The sequence below is a fragment of the Bufo gargarizans genome, chromosome 1, assembly GCF_014858855.1.
Source record: "Bufo gargarizans isolate SCDJY-AF-19 chromosome 1, ASM1485885v1, whole genome shotgun sequence".
Taxonomy (NCBI): Eukaryota; Metazoa; Chordata; class Amphibia; order Anura; family Bufonidae; genus Bufo; species Bufo gargarizans.
Genome location: NC_058080.1, coordinates 383,287,494 through 383,306,496, shown reverse-complemented (window position 1 = coordinate 383,306,496; position 19,003 = coordinate 383,287,494). Strand labels below are relative to the sequence as shown.

The following is a 19,003-nucleotide window of genomic DNA, read 5'->3' as shown; positions in this document are numbered from 1 at the left end:
TCTAGCGGATGGATGGTTAATGACCAGGCCGTTAGATAATAAAGTCTCTCTTTACTGAATTGATTATGGGAGTAGTAGTAAGAGTACAAATAGTGGCAATAGGCACAATAGCTGTGTATAGGCAGCAATGATGATGGTGGTGGTAGTAGTAGTACTCTGAAACAGCTGTCTACAGATGAATATTTGGCTTGGCTATTTTTCTTGTCATGTTACAAGGCTTATTAAAAAGTCGGATTTTGACTCATAGGAAGCCAGTTCCAGAAGGTGGGTCTAGCGAGATGGTTCTCCTTCACTGGGAGATATAATTAGTACATGCAAAGAGGTAACACAATGGGATGGGTAATTAATATGAGATTGGTGGGGGGCATGCCGCCCGCCACCACCACTGATCAGCTGTACATTCCAGAGCCAGAACACCATAGATCAGTACACGGAGTAGTAGTTCTCTTGTACTGCAGCTGATGCTCCTGTTCATGTACTGGACCTAGAAACCCTTAATATTTTTCATTGTAATTATACCAGGTGTAAACAGATTGAAAAAATCGACTTTACTACATTTGCCATCCAATGGCGCAGACCATCTCTGAACTGACTGGTTTTGGTACAATATACAACTATTAATGATCATAAGCAATATCCATTACCGCCAACTTAAAAGAATGTTGAACTGAACTTTTCATATCTCGATAGGAAAAAAGTCAATGTATTTTTTTCTATTGGGGTAGGATGAAGAGACTGTTATGTAATAGCATTTGCTGTAGTTGTATCCATGTTTTATCTTATGTTTTTTTTTTTTTTTTTGCTCCTCACAAGGTGAGGATGCGGATCCGTCTGACAAATGCATTCAAATACCGGATCCGTCTCTCCGGTGTCATCTGGAAAAACGGATCCGGGATTTATTTTGGTGTGCCCCAGGGCTTAATCCTATCCCCTTTGTTGTTTACCATATACATGCTGCCACTCGGGAAAATCATCCAAAAACACGGTCTAACATACCACTGCTATGCTGATGACACCCAGCTATATATGTCATTCAAACCCGATATGACAGACCCAATCCCAAAAATAAACACCTGCTTAGCCGAGCTTCAGGAGTGGATGAATGGAAACTGGCTTAAACTAAATGCTGACAACACAGAGGTTCTTGTCATCGGAGGCCAGCGCCTAACAGCAAAACAGCTCCAGACACAGCTCCAACACTGTGCACAGCTTGGGTTTACTGGTGGATAAGTAGTTAAACCTCAGGAACCAAATTTCAGCTGTGGTGAAACACTCCTTTCTTCACCTAAGAAGTATTTCAAAAATTAAAGAGGACCTTTCACCTGTAAAAACAATGTGAACTAAGAATACAGACACGGAGGGCGGCGCCCGGGGATCTCACTGCACTTACTATTATCCCCGGGCGCCGCTCCGTTCTCCCGCTATGCCTTCCGGTATCTTCGGTCACTAAGTTATAGTAGGCGGAGTTTGCCCTTGTCCTGTGGGCGTCTCCTTCTCCTAGGCTGCAGTGCTGGCCAATCGCAGCTCACAGCTCACAGCCATACGGTCGTGTGAAAGTCACACTGCTTTTTATTCATAGAAACTTGGCCAGTATTTTTTTTTTTGTTGGGGGTGGTGACAAACTGTAAGGGGATATTTATCAAAACTGGTGTAAAGGAAAACTGGCTTAGTCGCCCATAGCAACCAGATTCCACCTTCATTTTTCTGAGTTATGAAGAATGAAAGATGGAATCTGATTGGTTGCTCCTAGTTACCGTTACAGTTAGTAAAATCGGAACATCTAAGCCCACCCCTGGGAACATCCACTTATGCGCAGGATTTAAGTTAGCACCACCCATGTTTCAGCCCAGGACAGGGTGAATTTGCTGGGACGTTCTCTGAAAATCAGCAACAGTTCCGCCAAATTCGGGACAATTGGCAACTATTGTTGCTATGGGCAACTAAGCCAGTTTTCCTTTTCACCAGTTTTAATAAATCAGTGTGTCTGGTAGTTTTTTTTTTTTTTTTTTTTATAACTTCCGGTATTTTTCTATTTAGACTGTTACTAATGAGCGCTTCCATTGTGGAGCACTCATTAGTACAGCCTTTAACTCCTGCCCCTCCCCCACTTGAATTAAGAAATGAAAAAATAAAATAAAACCTCAGCTCCAGTAAACACTTGCTGCTGGCTGTAAGTTCAGACAGGACCTGCACTCCAGCGTGATGACGTTTCATAGCATTGACTGGAAGCTCAGGACCTGTGAAACGCTGGAGAACAGGTCCTGTCCTGAACTTCCAGCCAGCAGCGAGGACTGCTGGAGCTGGGTTTTTTTTCTTTGCAGAAGAAAAGAAGGCACTAATAAGGGCATTATTTTTTACTGGGGGGCACTAATGGGGCAGTATTAATTCTGGGGGGTGCTAATGGGGGCATTGATATTATTGGGGAGCATTAATTCTGGGGGGCACTAATGGGGCAGTATTAATTCTGGGGGGTGCTAATAGGGGCATTGATATTATTGGGGAGCATTAATTCTGGGGGGGCACTAATGGGGGCATTACTCTTACTGGGGGGCACTAATGGGGGCAGTATTCATTCTGGGGGGGTGCTAATGGGGGCATTGATATTATTGGGAAGCATTAATTTTGGGGGGGGGGCACTAATGGGGACATTACTCTTACTGGGGGGCACTAATGGGGGCAGTATTAATTCTGGGGGGTGCTAATGGGGGCATTGATATTATTTGGGAGCACTAATGGGGGCATTACTAATACTGGGAGCCACATTATGACACCCCTTTCGGGTGTGGCTTAACTTGGCTAGTATTTTTTGTTGGGAAAGGTGGCGAGTAGGGATGAGCGAACTTGTGTTTCAAGTTTGGGTTATCTAAGAATTCCGTTATGGATTCTGCTACCACGGACCATAACGGATTTCTATGACTGCGTGTACCAGGGTAGCCTATATGAGGCATTCCATCACAATAGAAGTCTATGCTGGCCATTCCATTATGGTCCGTGGTAGCGGAATCTTAGATAACCCGAACCTTGTACGTTAAACTTGAAAACACAAGTTCGCTCAACACTAGTGGCAACCCTACCTCCTTCCAGATGGTAATGGATGTGTGTTGGTGGGCACTTCCCATTGAAGTGATGATATCACGTTTGCCAGGAGGTTTTTTTATTTTTATTTACATTTCAGAAACCATTTCTATGGATAATTTGCCTGACATGCAGTAGAGGTCGGTTTTCTAGACGCCGAAAACGTTTCTTCTTCACACACTTCCGAGAGGCCATTTACTAGGCGAACAGTGAAATGTGACGTCATGGTCCCCAGACTACGCACCGGTGACAGAGCTCACAGCTACTTTCAGACGCTTCTCAGCATCTCCGACGTTAAACGCAAACGAGGCTTGGAACACAATCACAAGCGTAGCTCCGTCCAATGGGCGTGCAGATGTGGACTGCGGCTGCGCAAGTTGCCATGGTAGACAGGAGCATGGCGTCCTGCGGAGATCTAGTGATAGGGGCAAGCCTAGGTGCACGGGTACCCCGCACGTGAGACCGAAGGGGCTCTCTGGATACCAGACGTGGTAAGGACATTCTGTTCATTGAGTAATCTTAATCTGCTTCATGCTGCTGTGGGGGCAACATTTGGCTTCTGCTACAGACAAGGTTCCTCCACTGCATCTGTGTTTATTGCCTTGTTTCTTTTTAAAAAATGATATATTTTTTTTTTAGCTTGCATGTAATACATGATCTATGACAGGTCCCCCACCTCCCGATGTCTTCTCATGTGGTGTAGGAGCCTTCTGGGAGGGGATCTCGTGTAGCCACCATCAGGTATTTACATCCAGAGGTCGGGGCAGTTTCTTTTCTTTTTTTTTTTCTTTTTCTTTTTACAAGAAATGTTAATTGTCAATATTGTTATGAGAGACCTACTAAAACTGCATATGCGTCCTCGAATCTCTTTATGTTCACGTAATTTTGCCGACATGTGTAGATGTGGACCTGTAGTGTGAACTTCACACACCTTGGCCCTCTGTTTAGGAATCTCTTTTGTAAATGGTCTGAAATTTGTATAGATGTGAATTTTCATGCAAAATGTCCAGAAACGGTGGAGTACATCTATCAGAACTCCTGCAGAGGGAAACCGACTTACTTGCCCATAGCAACCCATCAGATTCCTCCTTTCATTTTTTGGAAAATGAAAGGTGGAATCTGGTTGCTATGGGTAACTAAGCCAGTTCTACTTTACACCAGTTTTGATAAATCTGCCCCAGTGTGTCCGTGAAAAGGTCTACTCGTCTAGTGCGACTTATTCCCATCAAAGTTGTATCCTGACTTTGTCGCACTATTAGTTGACTCCCCTACGTTTCTTATGTTCTAGTCACAGTTAGGTTGCTTGCACGTAGCACTAATGAACTACAATGTCGAGAAATATCCTCGGAGTACCTCTGTTTTCTTGAAAGGTAGTGATCAACCTTTTCTTCAGTAGGACAGAATGGCGAGAAGTGGTATGAGAAGCTCAGCCCTGGCTCGAGCCCAGTCCCAGCTTGCTGGTCAAAGAGTTCCTGTAAGACCCAAAGATGCTGCCGATGAGTTACAGGTCTGTGTGCTGCTGCTGCTTCTTCTGTTTTTATTCATATATTCCTGTATTTAGTTTCTGTTTTATTTTATTTTTTTTCCCTTTCATTTAGGCCCCATTCACACGACCGTAAGGGCTCCATGCCCGTATTGCAGACCACAAAGGGCCCAATGACTTGAATGGCTCTGCGATCTGCAAGATACGGCCAAAGGGAGGACATTTCCTATCTTTTGAGGAACGGAGGCCCGGATTGGAAGCACTTCTATGGGATTTCGGGTCTGTGCCTCTGAACCTCAAAAGAAAGTACATATCCTATATTTTGCTGAATTTTGAAGATCGTGGACCCATTCAAGTCAGTGGATCCACATCTGCACCATGGAGTGCACACGGCTGGTGCCACGCATTGCGGTCCACAGCACTGGCACAGAGCTCTTACATTAGTCTGTTTGAGCCTTTAGCTCAGCTCAGAGATGGATCCTAAAGAGAAGGAGAGACTTGGATTTCCCCCTCTTTTTTGGATCCAAGTAATTTCCTAATTTAAAGGGAACCTGTCACCATAAAAAATGCAGTGCAGTCTGCAGGCAGCGTGTAATAGAACAGGAGGAGCTGAGTAGTGAAATATATGTTTAATATAAAATTGTGATTTAAAAATATTCTATTAATTGCCTGTTCATTCTAGACTGTGAAGTCAAGAAAGTTACTGACATACTGGTATTTCCTTTATACAGAGATAGCTGCCAATCACTGACCGCCTCATTGACGTCAAAGCTCAGAATGAGCAGGAATATAAATGAATAAAATACAGGTTATACTGAATCCTTTCCCATAAAATGCTATACATTAATCTGCTCAGCTCCTCGTGCTCCACACCATGCTGCCAGGAGTCGGTTAAAAAAAAAAAAAAAAAAGTGCTGCGGTACTAGGGGTGTCATTTATTAAGACCGGCGTTTTAGACACCAGTCTTAATCACCCCTATATCTGGCAGTGGATCTGCCGAGCTGATGAAGAGAACAGGCCTTTACATAACTTTGTCGCATCCAGCACCAGTCTAAATGTAAGCCAGCTTCCTAGCTCTATTACATGTAGACCATTTTCTACGCAGAGAAAATTATGATTGAGTCGGGCCTGCCAGCCCCCCCCCCCCCAATCCATGCCCACTTTCTTAGACCTGGCATAAGCTAGGAAAAGTCGCAGGTTGCAGCACAAATAACCTTTGCGCCGCAATATGCACCAGAAATAAGCCTAATATAGGCGTATTTCTGTATAATAAATGATCTCCTATATGTCCTTAATACTTTCTCTACCTTTTATGGTCCACATCTAGTCTTCAAAACCTTAATCGGAAGACTGAAACGTGGAAACCCATCCTTTAAGGGGCTTTTCCAAGTGTCTGTCCATTGGATAGCAGCTGTGCTTAGTATTGCAGCTCAGCCACGTTACCTTGAGTGGGACTGAGCTGCGCCTAGGCCATGTGACCGATGAGCGTGACATCTCTAACCTAGGAAGAGTCCACAGCTCCCACCAGGACTCTTTAAACAGCTGATTGGTGGGGTGCGAGGAGTCAGACACCCACTGATCTGATGTTCATTACCTATCCTACGGGAAGGTTATCTGTCTGTCTATCTATTTTGCGTTTTAGGAATATATGCATGCACTTAGCAAGAAGACAAGTGCTTTAAAACTCTCCCAGCCACCTGTTTCTGACCTGAGCGACTCGTCAGCTGAAGAACAAGATAGTGAAAAGTACAGAGCAACTGCTAGTCCTCGGCAATTATCGGGAACACATAGTAGGTTTCTAAAGAAGAAAACACCATCTAGTAATGATGTCAAGAAAAATGCTATAGTCACAACTGAGGCCAAGAAGCCCGCCCATCCCCAGCCTGTCCAGTCAAAGATGCCAACCAGTGCAGCCCTGAGAAGATTGGCAGAAATTGAGTACAGACATCAGTTAAGGTGCAGATTGCTTTGCTTTCTGTGTTAACATGTAGTTCTTTTTTTATTTCATTTTTTTTTTGTTTTTTTGGGGGGGAATCATATATATATATATTTTTTCTTTGGCTTATATGCATTTTGCTATGTCCTGACTTCACTTTTACAGAAAGTCACAGATAGACATTTCCGAGAATGACTCTGACTTAAGGACGTCTGAAGAAAGGCCTTTCTCTAATAGATCAAGCAGTGAATTCAGCACCCGAGAAAAAATATTTTTAAAAAAGAAAGTTAACATAATGGAGCCAGAACATGCAAGACAGAACAGTGGGCATGTTGTCCACAACAAAACTGCAAAAAGTAAGCCAGGAACGATAGAAAGTGAAGAAGAAGAAATGCTCCATCTTGTTGGCAGCTCAGTAGAATTCTCAGAAAATGATGAGAGATGGCAGATGCTTCCGGTGAGCTTTATTCTTTTACTGTAAAGGGGTTGTCTCACGTCAGCGAATGGCGTTTATCATGTAGCTAAAGTTAATATACGCTACTTACTAATGTATTGTGATTGTCCATGTTTCCTCCTTGGCTGGCTTTATTTATTTTTCCATCTCATTTCCAGGGGTTTATATGATCTCCTATATTGTGGAGACCTGAACTTTCTGCAGTTCTTGAGAAAATGAGTTACAGCACCATACCTATGGTTGTGATAAACTGCAGGAGGTCCGCCCATAATATGGGCACAAAAAGCCCCTGTACAGCAGTCTGAAAAGCTTCAGTCCGCCAGTTTTGATACCTCTGCACCGCCGAAGGATGCACCTAATCTATGATAAGGCGCAGGCCTTGTCGAAAATTAGGCGCATCCTTTGGCAATCCATGCGCCTAAACAGAAATACATTTCTGGCTTCATTTGCACCAGAAAACTAGCATAAATGAAGATAATTTGTCGTGATGGCTGGCCACGGCCCTTCCTGTCCTTGCCACACACCCTTTTGGAAAAGTGGAGCAGGTGGCGTACAAGCATGTATTTTGCAACTTTTTTAACGCCACTTTTCTGGAGCAGGAAGATGATAAATCTTTTTTATCTCCTAAAATTTATGGCAACAGTCGGTGAGTTCAAATGTCTTTTCTGCCTACTGAATTTTTTTTCTATCAGAAATGTATTTGATATATTGCTATTACTGTAACAGGCAACATAGGGAACAGATCTTTATTATTTTATTCTGAAGATATGGATAAGAGTGTATGGAAAATGTTTCAGATCACTGTCTTTTCTTTGTGACATGGTATTGCCCTTTATCTCTCCGTCCCCCCAAACAAATAAGTCCATCCATGTAAACTTTATTGATGTTTGTGTATTTAGTGCAATATATTTGGTGCTGTGATCCGGACGCTGGTAGCAAGCACTCATCAACCCCCACCCCCACCCCCATATGTCTCTGTATTAATCCAGCTGCAGTGGTGAAGTCGTTGACAAATGTGACCCCTGCAGCCAATAACTAGTCTCATCGGGTGAACCAGAGGACAGTGATTGGCAGCACTGGTCACATGACAACATGATGTCACCGCTGACTTCTAAATAGAATCCAGTTGGAAGAACAGCGGTGGTGCACAATCTGTCAGGTAAGTACTTATCATTTCCATACTGCAGGTGGATTCTGAGGGTTATCAGGTTTCTGTCTGAAACCAGACAATCTCTGTAACATGCCTGCGACTAGAATATAATGACTCGAGCTTATATATAGTGGTAGCATATTAAAGCCCACAATTGTTTCGAAAGATATGCGACAAAGCTGTAGCTTCAGAAATCTGGGTGCATAATTAGTTTGAAGTTAGGAAGCAGGAGAAAAACGTTCATTTTATATTTGTACTAAAATTGTGGATAATAGTGGCTCACCCCACTTATCACCGTGGTAATGGTGCCCTGCTGTAAGTGATTCACCTACTCTCTTAGTTTAAATTAATATAAATTAATCAGCAGGCACTCGCCATCTGAATTTCACATATAGAACACATTTATTAATTGAATAAAATTGACAGATTTGATAAAATATACAATAATCAATGCTATAAAACATACTTAAAACTTATCTATACATACAGTACAGACCAAAAGTTTGGACACACCTTCTCATTCAAAGAGTTTTCTTTATTTTCAGGACTATGAAAATTGTAGATTCACACTGAAGGCATCAAAACTATGAATTAACACATGTAAAATTACATGCATAACAAAAAAGTGTGAAACAACACTATTGGCATTCTCTTGATGAGCTTCAAGAGGTAGTCACCTGAAATGGTCTTCCAACAGTCTTGAAGAAGTTCCCAGAGATGCTCAGCACTTGTTGGCACTTTTGCCTTCACTCTGCGGTCCAGCTCACCCCAAACCATCTCAATTGTGTTCAGGTCCGGTGACTGTGGAGGCCAGGTCATCTGGCGCAGCACCCCATCACTCTCCTTCATGGTCAAATAGCCCTTACACAGCCTGGAGGTGTGTTTGAGGTCCTTGTCCTGTTGAAAAATAAATGATGATCCAACTAAACGCAAACCGGATGGAATAGCATGCCGCTGCAAGATGCTGTGGTAGCCATGCTGGTTCAGTATGCCTTCAATTTTGAATAAATCCCCAACAGTGTCACCAGCAAAGCACCCCCACACCATCACACCTCCTCCTCCATGCTTCACGGTGGGAACCAAGCATGTAGAGTCCATCCGTTCACCTTTTCTGCGTCGCACAAAGACACGGTGGTTGGAACCAAAGATCTCAAATTTGGACTCATCAGACCAAAGCACAGATTTCCGCTGGTCTAATGTCCATTCCTTGTGTTCTTTAGCCCAAACAAGTCTCTTCTGCTTGTTGCCTGTCCTTAGCAGTGGTTTCCTAGCAGATATTCTACCATGAAGGCCTGATTCACACAGTCTCCTCTTAACAGTTGTTCTAGAGATGTGTCTGCTGCTAGAACTCTGTGTGGCATTGACCTGGTCTCTAATCTGAGCTGCTGTTAACCTGCAATTTCTGAGGCTGGTGACTCGGATGAACTTATCCTCCGCAGCAGAGGTGACTCTTGGTCTTCCTTTCCTGGGGCGGTCCGCATGTGAGCCAGTTTCTTTGTAGCGCTTGCTGGTTTTTGTGACTGCACTTGGGGACACTTTCAAAGTTTTCCCAATTTTTCTGACTGACTGACCTTAATTTCTTAAAGTAATGATGGCCACTCGTTTTTCATTACTTAGCTGCTTTTTTTCTTGCCATAATACAAGTTCTAACAGTCTATTCAGTAGGACTATCAGCTGTGTATCCACCTGACTTCTCCACAACACAACTGATGGTCCCAACCCCATTTATAAGGCAAGAAATACCACTTATTAAACCTGACAGGGCACGCCTGTGAAGTGAAAACCATTTCAGGTTTATTATCTGTAACCAATGTCTTTTTGATGCTCGGATAATTGATCTGGAAGACAATTGATGATAATAATAAAAATTATCTGAATAAAAAAAGAAAACCATTTCAGGTGACTACCTCTTGAAGCTCATCAAGAGAATGCCAAGAGTGCAAAGCAGTAATCAAAGCAAAAGGTGGCTACTTTGAAGAACCTAGAATATGACATATTTTCAGTTGTTTCACTTTTTTGTTATGTATATAATTCCACATGTGTTAATTCATAGTTTTGATGCCTTCAGTGTGAATCTACAATTTTCATAGTCATGAAAATAAAGAAAACTCTTTGAATGAGAAGGTGTGTCCAAACTTTTGGTCTGTACTGTATAAAATTATGTATAGATATGTTTTAAGTATATTTTATAGCATTGATTATTGTATATTTTATCAAATCTGTCAATTTTATTCAATAAATAAATGTGTTTATATATGTGAATTTCAGATGGTGAGTGCCTGCTGATTCATTTATATTAATTTTATATTTGTGAATATCTCGAAGGGAAAGGAGAGGAAGAAGGGTGGACTACCACCACAAAGATTATAGCAGGTTATTGTCATGTCTCTTTCAATATATATTTTCAATAACTCCTGTGGGCTGAAGCAGGAACTTTTCTTCAGGTTATCACCCCTCTTACCAATAATAGAGGATATGTGCTCTGATTATCCCATCTAGATGGCAATTTATTTAATCTAAAGAGAAGATGAGGAGCTTACATGCCTAATAAGGCCATTTGTTGACTCTAACTCAGATTTTTGTTAGCATATATATATATACAGGTCCTTCTAAAAAAAATAGCATATTGTGATAAAGTTCATTATTTTCTGTAATGTACTGATAAACATTAGACTTTCATATATTTTAGATTCATTACACACAACTGAAGTAGTTCAAGCCTTTTTTTGTTTTAATATTGATGATTTTGGCATACAGCTCATGAAAACCCCAAATTCCTATCTAAAAAAATTAGCATATCATGAAAAGGTTCTCTAAACGAGCTATTAACCTAATCATCCGAATCAACGAATTAACTCTAAACACCTGCAAAAGATTCCTGAGGCTTTTAAAATCTCCCAGCCTGGTTCATTACTCAAAACCGCAATCGTGGGTAAGACTGCCGACCTGACTGCTGTCCAGAAGGCCATCATTGACACCCTCAAGCAAGAGGGTAAGACACAGAAAGAAATTTCTGAACAAATAGGCTGTTCCCAGAGTGCTGTATCAAGGCACCTCAGTGGGAAGTCTGTGGGAAGGAAAAAGTGTGGCAGAAAACGCTGCACAACGAGAAAAGGTGACCGGACCCTGAGGAAGATTGTGGAGAAGGACCGATTCCAGACCTTGGGGGACCTGCGGAAGCAGTTGACTGAGTCTGGAGTAGAAACATCCAGAGCCACCGTGTACAGGCGTGTGCAGGAAATGGGCTACAGGTGCCGCATTCCCCAGGTCAAGCCACTTTTGAACCAGAAACAGCGGCAGAAGCGCCTGACCTGGGCTACAGAGAAGCAGCACTGGACTGTTGCTCAGTGGTCCAAAGTACTTTTTTCGGATGAAAGCAAATCTTGCATGTCGTTCGGAAATCAAGGTGCCAGAGTCTGGAGGAAGACTGGGGAGAGGGAAATGCCAAAATGCCTGAAGTCCAGTGTCAAGTACCCACAGTCAGTGATGGTCTGGGGTGCCATGTCAGCTGCTGGTGTTGGTCCACTGTGTTTTATCAAGGGCAGGGTCAATGCAGCTAGCTATCAGGAGACTTTGGAGCACTTCATGCTTCCATCTGCTGAAAAGCTTTATGGAGATGAAGATTTCATTTTTCAGCACGACCTGGCACCTGCTCACAGTGCCAAAACCACTGGTAAATGGTTTACTGACCATGGTATTACTGTGCTCAATTGGCCTGCCAACTCTCCTGACCTGAACCCCATAGAGAATCTGTGGGATATTGGGAAGAGAAAGTTGAGAGACGCTAGACCCAACACTCTGGATGAGCTTAAGGCTGCTATCGAAGCATCCTGGGCCTCCATAACACCTCAGCAGTGCCACAGGCTGATTGCCTCCATGCCACGCCGCATTGAAGCAGTCATTTCTGCAAAAGGATTCCCGACCAAGTATTGAGTGCATAACTGAACATAATTATTTGAAGGTTGACTTTTTTTGTATTAAAAACACTTTTCTTTTATTGGTCGGATGAAATATGCTAATTTTTTTAGATAGGAATTTTGGGTTTTCATGAGCTGTATGCCAAAATCATCAATATTAAAACAATAAAAGGCTTGAACTACTTCAGTTGTGTGTAATGAATCTAAAATATATGAAAGTCTAATGTTTATCAGTACAAACACGAAAATCTGTGTTTATTCACCCATCTATGGCAAAACGACGTTTCGGCTCCAACTGGCTTGAGAAAGGCTCAGTTGGAGCCGAAACGTCACTTTGCCATAGATGGGTGAATAAACACAGATTTTCTTCACGAACTGTTTGGAGTGCAGTCCAATTTTTGTGTGTGTATATATGTGTGTGTATATGTATGTATATATATGTGTATATATATATATATATATATATATATATATATATATATATATATATATATATATATATATATATATATAATTTTTTATTTATTTTTTGATTATTCAGTCATCTCTGGTGATTCTATAAAGATCTGGGTATGTAGACTTCAATAGAGAAATTATGGCACTTTCAGGTTTTTAGCCAAAAAAATGAATCTTTAAGCATTACAAAATGTTAGCAGAATGGGAAAATACTTGGCTTTTTCACAAAGTGGCACAAAATATATGGGTATGTGTTTTTTGTTTTGTAAATTTTATTCTTCAGGTATCATTTGTGTATACCACAAGTGTGGAAATTCTCCTGCCAAAGAATTGCAAGAGAACTTTTTAAACTGTATTGAGTTTTTGTCCACGAGTTTATTTTCACACATTTGCTCTAGCACATACCATTAGGCCTCGTTCACACTTCAGTGTTTGGTCAGTGATTTCCATCAGTGATTTGTGAGCCAAAACCAGAAGTGGAGCCTCCATAGACATGAGGTAGAAGGGAAAGATCTGCTCCTGTTCTATGTTTAGAGCTGCCCCTGGTTTTGGCTCACAAATCACTGATGGAAATCACTGACCAAACACTGAAATGTGAACTCAGCGTTAGTGTTGTGTATGTCCAGTCTGTACAGCTCAGTTTCTTGCAGTAATTATAAATGTTTTATTTATTTGATATTAGAAGCCTCCTAGGACGCCATCACCTCCCAGCAAATCAACCCCTCGCAGAAAGCTTCGTCGCAGTCCTTCAGCTCTAGGATTTGTTTCTCCTCGTCGTCCCCCTTCCCGCCTAACTTCTAGAACGCCATCACCCCCTAGTTATGGAAGCCCTAGGTTTCCAAGAAGACCGCACTCCTTAACTCGGTTTTTATCTCGGTCTCCTTCACCATCTGTAAGAAGCTCATTGACCAGTCCATCTCCACGGACAAGGCTAGGGAGGCGAAGTCGAACACCTATGTCCCAGAGGAGTGACATTAAATCCCTTGATGAGCTCTTCTTCAGATCTGAGGATCTTAGTAGTGCAAGTTCCAACGGTAAGTTTACATCTTTTTATATGTGGTATTTTAACCCCTTCAGGACCTCGCCATTTTTCACCTTAAGGACAAGGCCATTTTTGGGAAATCTGACGTGTCAGTTTATGTGGTGATAACTTTAAAACACTTTTACTTATCCAAGCCATTCTGAGATTGCTTTCTCGCCACTTATTGTACTCCATGACACTAGTAAATTTGAGTCAAAATTATTTCATTTTTATTTATAAAAAAAAAGTCGAGTCCACATAAGTGCTGGATATTCAATTGCAGATATTCGTCAGGTCTTATCCCCAACTGATTCAAATATATACCACAATGTATAAAGGTTCCAGATGCATTCCAGCTTTTATCTATAAAATACAAAAATAGAAAAGACACATTAAAAACAACTTTAAGATAACAAAGCCGTTATTCTACATTCTGATGATTGATATACATATCCATAATTTAATACCACTTACATAAAAATCTATTCAATACGGCTGTAATGCTTTCAACATGAAGATCCATTTTCATTTCTTCTTTCTTAGTAATGCCTCCCTATCTCCACCGTTGTGCTGCTCTGTATACATTATATCTATTATCAGTTCAGGTCTGAAGTCATTTTGGAAACTACACCCCTCAAGGTATTCAAAACTGATTTTTACAAACTTTATTAACCCTTCAGCTGTTCCACAAGAATTAAAGGACAATGTAGATGACATTTCAGAAATTAACTTTTTGGGCAGATTTTCCTTTTTTTTTTTTTTTTTTTTCCAGTAACAAAGCAAGGGTTAACAGCTAAACAAAACTCTCAATATTTATTAGCCTGATTCTGTAGTTTACATAAACACCCCATTTGTGATCGTAAACTGCTGTATGAGCACACGGCAGGGCGCAGAAGGAAAGGAACGCCATGTGGTTTTTGGAGGGCAGATTTCATTGGGATAATTTTAAGTTGCCATGTCACATTTGAAGACCCCCCCTGATGCACCTCTAGAGTAGAAACTCCAGAAAAAGACCCCATTTTGGAAACTACGGAATAAGGTGGCAGTATTGTTGGTACTATTTTAGGGTACATATTATTTTTGGTTGCTCTATATTAAACTTTTTGTGAGGCAAGGTAACAAAAAATAGCTGTTTTGGCACAGTTTTTTATTTTTTTTGTTGTTATTTACAGTGTTCATCAGACAGGTTAAATCATGTTTTATTTGTATAGCGCTGGTTGTTATGGACGTGACAATACCAAATATGACAACTTTTTGGGGTTGGTTGTTTCGGTTTTACATAATAAAGCATTTTTGAAAAAAATTATTTTTTTAGTGTCTCCATATTCTGAAAGCTATATATAATATATATATATATATATATATATATATTATTTTTTTTTTTTTTTGGGTGACTGTCTTATGTAGGGGCTAATTTTTTTCAGTTTGAGATGATGGTTTGGTACAATTTTAGGGTGCATATGACTTTTTGATCGCTTTTTGTGATGTAAGGTGACAAAAAAAACAAATTTTTTTTTTTCTAGTGTTCACCTGAGGGGTTAGGTCATGTGATATTTTTATACAGCAGGTTCTTACAGACGTGGCGATACCTAAGGTGTATACTTCTTTTTTTTATTTATTTAAGTTTTACACAATAGCAGCATTTTTTAAAGAAAAAAATCATGTTTTGGTGTCCCCATATTCTGAGAAAAATGGAGAAATCCACAGCACTCTTCAATTCAGGTGAAAATGCTAGCTTGAGAAAGACCAGAGATGATTGAAAAGTTGCTATTTGTAAGCTGCTGTTACCAACAAAGTAAATGAAGAGTGCTGTGGATATCAAAATTTTTGTTATTTGACAGGATTCCCAGCCAGGATCCCTATCTGCGGGCACCGTTTACTATATTTCCATTGATGTATCTTCCCAAATTGGGACCTGGAGTGCTGCTTACCCCATTTTTCTTCCGTAGTGTTTTTTTTTTTTTTTTTTTTTTTTTGGGGCGATTGTCCTAGGTAGGGTCTCATATTTTGCGGTATTAGGTGACTGTTTGTTTGATTGGTATGATTTTGCGGTGCGTATGACTTTTTGATCGCTTGATATTCCACTCTTTGTGAGGTAAGGTGACCAAAAAAAGTCTTTTTTGACACCGTTTTCTTTTCTTTTTTTCTTCTGTTCACCTGAGGGGTTAGGTCATGTGGTATTTTTTATAGAGCAGGTTGTTACGGATGCGGCAATACCTAATATGTCTACTTTTAAAAAAAAACATTTAACACAATAAAAGCGGTTTTGAAACAAAAGCTTTTTTTTTATTATTTAGGCAATTGTCTTAGGTAGGGGCTAATTTTTTGCGGGATGAGGTGACTGTTAGATTAGTACTATTTTGGGTTGCAATATGCCTTTTTAAACGCTTGGCGTTTGTACTTTTAGTGATGTAATGTGACCCAAAAATGTTTTTAGCAGTTTTTTTTCTCGACTGTTTACCTGAGGGATTAGGTCATGTGATATTTTTATATAGCTGATATTTTTATAGAGCCGGTCGTTACGAACGCGGTGATACCAATTATGTCTGTTTTTTCTATATTTTTTTTTTTTTCTATTTATTTATTTTTTTTGCAATTGGATGTGTTTTATTTTGGGAAAGGGGTGTTTTTTTTTGTTGTTGTTGTTTTTTACTTGAAACTTTATTTTTTATTATAGAAAACAATGTTTTTTTTAAACTTTTTTTGTTCCACTCTGGGACTTCAACTTCTGAGGGTCTGATCCCCTTTACAATGCATTACAATACTTCTGTATTGTAATGCATTGGCTGCAAGTATATTACAGACTGTAATACACTTACAGCTTCCTGCCTGTGAGATCCAGGGGGCTGCATCTCGCAGGCTCTCACAGAAGGCAGCCATGATGCCTTAGGTATCGGGCTGCCTTCCCTGCCATTGGGTCCCCGTCACAGCAGTGTTTTCACCGATGCCGGTGCATACAGCAGGGGTCTGGCTATCAGTGACTGCCGGAGCTCTGCCGCTGACAAGGGGATTGTTGCGTGGTGTGTTGTGTGTGTGTGTGTGTGTGTGTGTGTGTGTGTTTTTTTTATATTTTTATTTTTTTATATTTTTTTTATATTGATTACCTATCTTAGTTAAACCTGTCTCCCGTCTTGTGCCGAACCCGGGTTTTGCCTTCGCTTAGTCAGGGGCATATGGGGGATCTTATAAGTACAATAAATGTTGGAGGTTTTAATTTTGCGGTACTTCACTATGTTTGTTCCCTTGTTTCTGGTAGTCTATAAAGGACGTAGGATTTGACAGAAGTGTGGAGTTTACTACATCAGGAAGGATATTGCTCATACCTTCAACTGTGGCTGAGACTTTTCTCTGGATATAAAGAGCAGCGTCTACTTTTGTCTACATAAGAGATGCTGCATACATACTCGTAGAGAGCTACTGTTACTAACCAAAAAGCAAACACAGAAAAAAATTGATGGCTAAAGAGGCTGCAATTTTTGAATGTAGCGACAACAATGGCAAACTTAAAGGGGTTTTATGAAATTTTACTACTGAGGACCTATCCTATGGATAGGTGATCAGTGGCGGTCTGACACCCAGCCCCCCCCCCCCCCCCCCCCCCCGCCTTCCTAAATCAGATGCTTGAGAAGGCACCAGAACTTCTGTGAGTGCAACGGCCTTCTCCGTGCTCACCAAGCACAGCGCTGTACATTGTATAGCTTCTGTGCTTGGTATCGTGCTTGGTCCCATTCACTTCCATGGGGCTGAGCTGCGTCGCTACTATGAATGACACTGCCTTTTCAAACAGCTGATCGGCAGGGGTCCCAGGTGTCAGACCCTCACCGATCATCAGATAATGATCACCTATCCTGAGGGTATGTCATCAGTATAATAATCTCGGACAACCCTTTTAAGGCCTACTCGGCAAAGGCTAAGAGACCTTGTACCTTAGTTCTAGATGTGAGAGATAAATCAAACATGCTAATATGTGAGACATAAATGACTTTCATACAAATCTATACAGTTCCAAGTGTGTATTGTCTTCAAGTGTGACCAATGCATTCCACTCTGAGCTCCTTCTGCATCCACATTAGATGCTCTAATCACTGATGACATTGAGGCAGTGATTAAATCATTATCTTCTGGTAAACCCCAGGGCTTGATAGCTTGGTCAGGGAATTTTCCAAAACTAATCGTGATATCATTAAGCCTTGCTAAGGAAGATATATAAAGCAGCTTATAAAAGGGACACGCTCCTCATTTACATGCTCAAGGTCTTGTAGTTCTACTGTTCTAACCTCAAATTCCTACCACCCAATTTCACTTCTTAATTTGCATATTAAAATTCTTGCCAAAATCTTAGTTTGCCAGATTAAACATCATCATTCTGTCCCTGATAACACTCTGACCATACTGGTTTAGTTCTGGCAGCACAAGATGACCCCTCAGCCTGTTGTGTCTCTAGACACTTGTAAGGCCTTGATTCTGTTGAGTGACAACTTCTATCTATCTAAATAGAACTCTGTACCCTGATTGCAGAATTGGGTTTGCCGCTTGTATGAGTCACATATTGCTAGGATGAGAACAAACCTTGATATCTGCACCCTTTCCATTACAAAGGGAAACGAGGGAGGGATGACCCCTTTTCCTACATTTATTCGCTTGTCCCCTAGTTGCGATTTCTCATTCCATAATCGTTAACCCCTTAGTGACCAGCCTGTTTTGGGCCTTACTTGACCAACTTTTTTTCTGTCTATGTAGCTGTATGAGAGAGAAATCACAGAAATAAGATAATAATGCACTTCTTAAAGTAGATGCAAGCATTATATATGGACAAAGCTCTCACTTTAATATGATAAAATCTGAGACACTTGGCCAATATATTTTGTTCAAAACACATAATTGTCATTGCTGACCTGACTTAGGCCCTGAACCAGACTGTGAGTTGAAGAGGAACCCCTTGTCTTTTTTACCTCTAGCCTCCTACGGTAAAACCTACCTAAGCCATTGGGCTTCTATGTTCAGGAGCCCAATGGCTTAGGAAGGTTTAGTGTAGGACCCGCCTGACCTGAGACCACCTTGGCGCTTGGTAGGCGGGCACAGATGTGTTTTGATCAAAATATATTGGCTAAGTGTCTCAGATTTTATCATATCAAAGTGAGGACTTTGTCCATATATAATGTTTTCTCGTAGGAACAGGGGAAGTTTCAATAGATCCGAGAGAAAACAAAATAACTGGAGGGAGGCTAGAGGTAAAAAAGACAAGGGGTTCCTCTTCAACTCACAGTCTGGTTCAGGGCCTAAGTCAGGTCAGCAATGACAATTATGGGCCAGTGGGCAGAAAGACTCGCTCTTTTTTTTCTCAGGCTTGGGAGAAGATCTCAGCAAGCCCGTGGATAAACTGAATAATAAGAGTGTTTTTACCTAGAGTTTGTCTCCCCTCTCCTGGAAAGACTAAAAATCACAGATCTTTATTAAAAAAGGAAGTTTCAGTCCCAGTTCCAGACTCAGAAAAAGGAAGAGGGTTTTACT

General features: G+C 41.0%; 1 protein-coding gene across 7 annotated transcripts in view; it reads left to right on the top strand.

Moving 5' to 3' along the window:
• Window positions 1-3,445: 3,445 nt before the first annotated feature.
• Window positions 3,446-19,003, top strand: part of C1H19orf44 (chromosome 1 C19orf44 homolog) — a 41,000-nt gene continuing 25,442 nt past the window's right edge. Inside the window, exons 1-6 of one of the 7 annotated variants that reach the window (XM_044285448.1) lie at window positions 3,447-3,566; window positions 3,743-3,816; window positions 4,472-4,582; window positions 6,201-6,514; window positions 6,660-6,951; window positions 13,154-13,505. In XM_044285448.1, coding sequence (XP_044141383.1) covers window positions 4,478-4,582; window positions 6,201-6,514; window positions 6,660-6,951; window positions 13,154-13,505 — 1,063 coding nt within the window. In that variant the 5' untranslated portion in view covers window positions 3,447-3,566; window positions 3,743-3,816; window positions 4,472-4,477. Of the gene's footprint in view, window positions 3,567-3,714; window positions 3,833-4,468; window positions 4,583-6,200; window positions 6,515-6,659; window positions 6,952-13,153; window positions 13,506-19,003 lie in introns of all 7 variants that reach the window. The other 6 variants (XM_044285433.1, XM_044285460.1, XM_044285424.1 and 3 more) reach the window with 6 other exon arrangements.